The sequence below is a fragment of the Merops nubicus genome, unplaced genomic scaffold (assembly GCF_000691845.1).
Source record: "Merops nubicus isolate BGI_N331 unplaced genomic scaffold, ASM69184v1 scaffold17780, whole genome shotgun sequence".
NCBI classification, from domain to species: Eukaryota; Metazoa; Chordata; class Aves; order Coraciiformes; family Meropidae; genus Merops; species Merops nubicus.
The window spans coordinates 26,725-32,597 of record NW_008583717.1 but is presented as its reverse complement, the minus strand read 5'-3'; the positions used below and the strand labels follow the sequence as shown (position 1 = coordinate 32,597).

The window sequence follows — 5,873 nt, the reverse complement described above, 5'->3', positions numbered from 1 at the left end:
TATATATAAAATATATATATATAGCACAGAGAAAGGCTGAGAAAAATTGCATTCCTGAAAAAATCTCAATCTGTTAATAAAAGTTTCTGAGTTGCAGTCCATTCAAATACATTGAGAAATTTTGTATTTGCGATGTCGAGAGCCTTCTGACTCATTGTGCAGTTGCAAAACATTGAGCTGTGCTTGATGTAAGTGTGACCTCGGTCACCACTGACTGCTGGTCACTGTCTCCAGTCAGATTCTGGAAAAAGCTGCCAAGCCCTGAACTCATGATACGTGAGCTTTAATTTCTGCTTCATTGGCTGCTAAGGCTTTTCCAGAAGGAAGTTAACGTTGAGAGCTCCTCCACATTGTTTCTAGGCTGTCGGTTCTCATGAGTGTTGTTAAGAAAACTGTGGTGAATCAGACTGGCAGTCTTCAAACCCTCTTTTTCATTTCTTCCTTTTATTTTGACTCTGACAGTCTTTTTTTAGAACTGTTTGTGTTCATGAGTTTCTCCTGTTCCAAGTGGGTGCCCCCAAGCTCTGTGTACTGCTGCCCATCAGCCCTGTTGATTTGCCTTGGGCCCACTAGAGGGGTGAAAGTGGTGATGTTCTGTTACTGAGAGCCCAAGGACAGTTTTTAAGAAGAAGACTCTCAGCCACAAGCGTCCTTTTAGGCTCGATGTAGTTGCTTACATGTGTGTTTAGCACCGTGTTGCATGCTCTTGCGTGTCTAAGACCATCTGTATGATGACCTGTGTCCCTCTGGTGTGTCAACCTGTGGGCCAGGTGGTTACTCTAGAACATCACAGATATTGTTGGGTGCCAATGTACAGACAATTGAATCAAGCTCTTTACACCTGATGTCCTGAGGTAGAGCTCCCTCCCCAGCTGTCCGCTCCTCCTCCTCTCTGGCTGCCAGGCTGGTTGCTGGTGGAAGGTGGGTGGGGATAGGCTGCCCTGTCTTGCCTGTCAGCCTGGGGACTGCTCATCATACCATCCAGCATGTAACTTGCCTTTCTCAGCCACTCCCTTGGGAACAACCAGCTGTGGGAGCGATGCTGTTGCATAGATTGACCTAGTTTTCAGTTTCTTTTCAGGTGAAAATTCAAGAATTTGATCTTGATTCATCTCTTCTAGCTGGTACAGTTCCAGCTGCCTTGTAAACAGCGGCTGTGATCAGCTGGAGTGTTGGACTGTGTTGTTCAACAAGAGCAGGGGTGGAAGTTTTCCTTAATATCAGAAGTTAGCTCTCCTTACAGCCAGACCGTTGCTTCCTAACCCTGCTGATAAGATATGATGAGGCTGGGACTGTTACTGTTCAAGTTTTCCTGAAGGTGGAAGAGATAAATGCTTCCTAATTTTGAGAGAGTTTATTTTGGGTTATCTGTTGACATTTTCTATTCTTACATTTGACGTATCTTGTAAAAATAAGAAATAGAAAGCATTTAAACAAATTCATTCTCATTTATATAATAGCTAGCTCATGATTTTGAATATTACAGAAAGGTTTACATGTTGTTTTGAGGAGCCTGGTTTTTGGACTTCAATCTTCTTGTCAGGTCCAGTGTTGAGGATAGTGAAATGATGTGCTTTGAGGTTTGAGCATGAAAGGATAGACTTATCTGTGTATTCAGTTCTCCTAAGCCTCAGATGTTCACAATGATCATGAGCATTAGGTACGTTGATGCTTGGCTTAGGGCTTTCTGACTCTTTTAGTAGACATGGGAGTACACAGAGCTCTGCTTAGAGTTCTAAGTGCTCAGTGTGCCTGAAAATTTGACCCAGCCACCTCCTTGGCATACTGCTCATGCCTCATTGTCCATTTTTAAAGGGAAAAACAAAACTCATTTAATTTGTGCCAAATAGCTTAAAAGTGCAAATCTTTATAACCTATTGCTGATGTAATTTTCAAATTCTTTTGTTTGTTTGTTTTCTAATGTCTGTTTCTGTGTGATCCTACAGGTTTTAGCTGATGCTGTTGCACGCTTGGTTGTAGATAAATTCAGTGATTTGACCGAAAATTTCACATCTCCACATGCACGTAGAAAAGTCCTTGCTGGAATTGTCATGACAACAGGTAAAGAAAAAAAAACAAAAGTACTATTTTGGCTGCTTAAATACAAGAACTTTGTTTGCATTCTAGGAAACTCTTTTCAGTCAACCAGAATTTAAATATATTTTTATTGTTTAATCTCCAAGGTGCACTAAATAGAACAATTAAATCTTGGCTAAAGATAATTACAGGAAAATGAGACCTGCAAATACTTCTGTTCCCACAGAGTTCCTATTTTCTGCCTGACTGAGACATCTGAGATAACTCACAGTCTAGAAAATACATGTACCTTTTAAAACTAACCATGCAACTTTTTGAAAATAAATCTAAAATAAATTTCACCACATCAGTCACACAGCTGGCATTCTTGAGTTTTGGTATATTATGTAAGAAATTATGCTCGCTTTCCAAGTTTTTAAGGTTTAGGGCTTTGTTAGAGTTTTTCTTGCTGTATCTTATTATTAGTGCTTTGTCTCTCAACCATTTTGGTAAAAATATCTGAAGAAATCAGCTCATGTTTTGGCAGCTGACATTCATGTGCTTGTACGAGCAGCAGTAGTGTCGTGGTTCCCTGGCTGCTGGCACAAGACCTGTGCTCTTACAGGTCCCCCCAGACAGTGACGTTCTGCCTGAAGCAGATCTGCGGCCACGCCGCTCCCGAATTTTTCTCATGCTAAAATTTGTTTTGATCTACAATCTGTCTGAACGCCTGGTGGGACATTCATTTTGTGCCTGTCATGAGCTATCCCCACTTAAGTGTGAGTCAGACGGGTACTAGTGATAAATGTACAGCCTTCCCTGGGCAGTTTGGGCCACAGCAGCCCTTTCCTCCTGCGGGGATGTTTATAGGGGCCTCCTCCACAGAGCACACAGTCTGAGTGTGCTGGTTAGGGTAGACAATAACTGTGTGCTCTAGGGACGGGAATGTGACAGGGGGACAGTGTGGCCCAAACTCTCAGGAGACATCTGTGGTGGGCTGACCCTGGCCAGCAGTCAAAAACCCACCCAGCCTCTAACTTGTTGTCCTCTCCTGGGGCACGTGGAGAAAGTGGAAAGAGGGTGAGAAGACTCATGGGTAGACAAATGCTGTAACCTTAAATGTCTTCTCTTCCTTCCCCTGACTGACCTCTTATTACTGAGCACAACACTTACGGTGTGGGATGAACCTTGCGCACTGTTGCTCAGCTTTTCTGTCTGTGTCCCCTCCCTGCCTTTGGGAGTTTTGGAGACTGAGCCTTGACAATCCTCAGGTGCTCCTTGGCAACACCCAAAACATTCATGTGGTATGAACACTGCTTTACCTCCAAATGCAAAGCTCTGTGAGGAATATGCTGTAGTAGTATTTTGTGATATTTAACAAGTTTTTATTGTAATTATGGTCCTGTGTCCATGATTCCCAGAAGAGCCATGTGACCAAAGAATTAACACTTAATTGACATATGAATACATTCTGATTAACTGAAGAAATGGCTTTACACAGACTTAGAAACTATCTTTGCATGGTCACCTGTCTGGGGAACCCCTGGAATTAGATGACCCCATTGCACAGCCTCATGTTGTAGAGTCAGATGGCTTCCTGCTTCTCTTCCGTGGTGCTCTCCTTCAGCCCTGTGGGCAGGAGGGGGCAGCTGGGCGCAGGTTCTTATTTTTTAGAGCTGTACATTTCATCGGGGGTGAAAGTTCAAATAGTCCGTGTCTCAACTACCTTTTTAATTACTCAGTTCCCAGTTCCCTTGCTAATTACTAGTTACACCCCTGATGTTGGCACTGCCGTTGTGCAGCCAGGTGGACGTTGGAGGGTCCTCAGTGCCGGGTGCTTGAGGTGCGTTGAAAGTGTTTTTTCCACTTCTCCATACAGCAGTAATCATTCTGTGGGAGGAAGGCTGCAGAAGGCATTTGGCAGAGCTTGGCCACTGTCTGCCACTGCTGGTGAGGCCTTGAGAGCATCAGAGGAGTTAATGTGGCTTGTTGGGGCTTTTTCTGCGGAGTGTTTTGCTAGAGGGATGTAACATTTTGGCCTGTTTTTCTGAAATCTTCCTGCAGCTGACCTTGGGTGTTTGGTTTTTTTTTGTTGTAAGTTTGTTGTTTTTTTTTCTTTTTTTTTCTTTTTTTTTTTTTTTTTTTTTTCTTTTTTTTGGGTTTGTTTTTTTTTTTTATTTTTTTGTGCGATACAGTCTTCTGTATAGAAAAAAAACCCAATATTTTTAAAATTCTATTGGATAGAATGATTTAATACCAAGAACTACACTTCTAGAAGCATTATACTGCTGACAAGCCTTACAGTGGTTTAAGCATTTAAGCTTCTTCATTCCCTAGTCTTACCTTTGCTCTTGTTGGCTTTGTACTCTTCCATAACATGTTACTGTTTTAATAAATCAATGCCTTTCAGATTTCTGAAGTTACTGTGAATATCTGCATAGGTGGTCAGAAGGTATGTGCTGGAAGCTAGCTAGGTGACTGGGGCTCAGGAAAAAAGCACTGTCTTTTGAGCTCAGGCTTTAATAACTCTTTTCCCTGCAGGTTTTCAGTTTTAATTTGTCTGAACTCCAGCATGAGAAGCTGACAAGAACCACAGACTGTACTGGTACAGGGAGGTTGTGGCTGAGTGAAGCTTTTGCTTTAAAGAGAGCATCAGAAGAAAAAACTTTACTTTTTTATTTGAAAGAAGCAAACAAAAATTAGCCTTGTATGTGTTCTGCAAGAAGATCACTTGCTAGATTATTTGTTATTTTAATTGCATCTTTTTCCTGAAATTTTGTTTTGCAGGTACAGATGTGAAAGATGCCTTGGTAATAAGTGTTTCTACAGGAACAAAATGCATCAATGGTGAATACATGAGTGATCGTGGTCTTGCACTAAACGATTGCCATGCAGAAATTGTCTCTCGACGATGCCTCCTTAAATTTCTGTATACACAACTTGAGCTTTATCTAAGGTAAGATGGAAGATAATGGAGGATGAGCTGATCAAGTGGGTTGAAAAGGTGTCTAAAACATTTGTCTTAATTATTTTACTGGGAAATGCTTGCCCTGTGACGTTAGGATGTTTACTTTAGAACTCAGGCCCTTTGCCCGGACTTTTAAGTTTGACTTTAACAAAACATATACTCAGTTAGGTGTCAGTCGTGAGAGGGGAGGACAGAAAATAATTTGGAATCATTTTGTAAACTGTAAACGTGTAGATCGAAATAATCTCAAGTGGGCTAAAGGGTGGTGGTGTTTCGTATACTGGTAAGTGCCTGAAAGCTCTTGACACCTGGGGATGTCAGGGGCTCTCTAGTTCTTACCTCAACAGCCTTTTAATTTTGTTAATAGTAAAAGCTGTTAGATTACTATAAAATTCCCAGACATCCTATGTTTATTTTTAATGCCTATTAAGAGTGCCCAGCTTACAGTTGCTTATGTGTTAACGTCAGTTATGACTTTAGCTTTATTCTCTGTTTCAGCAATAAAGAGGATCAGCAAAAATCCATTTTTATCAAATCGGAGCGAGGCGGGTTTAAGCTGAAGGAGAACGTGCAGTTTCATCTCTACATCAGCACATCTCCTTGTGGTGACGCTAGGATTTTCTCACCACATGAAGCTGCACAAGAGGGTATGATAGCAGTCCTGCTCCAGCAAGGGAGTGTAAAATATTCTTTGAGCATGTGCAGGTGGCACAGTTAAAATGTAGGTGTCTTCTTTCCTTTTAGTGTAGACATGTGTTAGACAAAGATCTCTTCACAAAAAAATCTGAGCTGTTCTTCCTGTGTGCTAGGAATTAAGTGTAGACTGATCCATCGTGTGGTGTTGAAGAGGCTGAATGCTAGCCGAGATAAGCCAGTGAGTCAGCAAATA

General features: G+C 41.6%; 1 protein-coding gene across 1 annotated transcript in view; it reads left to right on the top strand.

Annotated features, from left to right (window-relative positions):
• Window positions 1-1,946: 1,946 nt before the first annotated feature.
• ADARB1 (adenosine deaminase, RNA-specific, B1) overlaps window positions 1,947-5,873 on the top strand; it is a gene marked incomplete at its 5' end in the record, with an annotated part of 21,016 nt that continues 17,089 nt past the window's right edge. Inside the window, 3 exons of the mRNA XM_008941975.1 lie at window positions 1,947-2,061; window positions 4,804-4,972; window positions 5,483-5,631. Coding sequence (XP_008940223.1) covers window positions 1,947-2,061; window positions 4,804-4,972; window positions 5,483-5,631 — 433 coding nt within the window. The remainder of the gene's footprint in view (window positions 2,062-4,803; window positions 4,973-5,482; window positions 5,632-5,873) is intronic.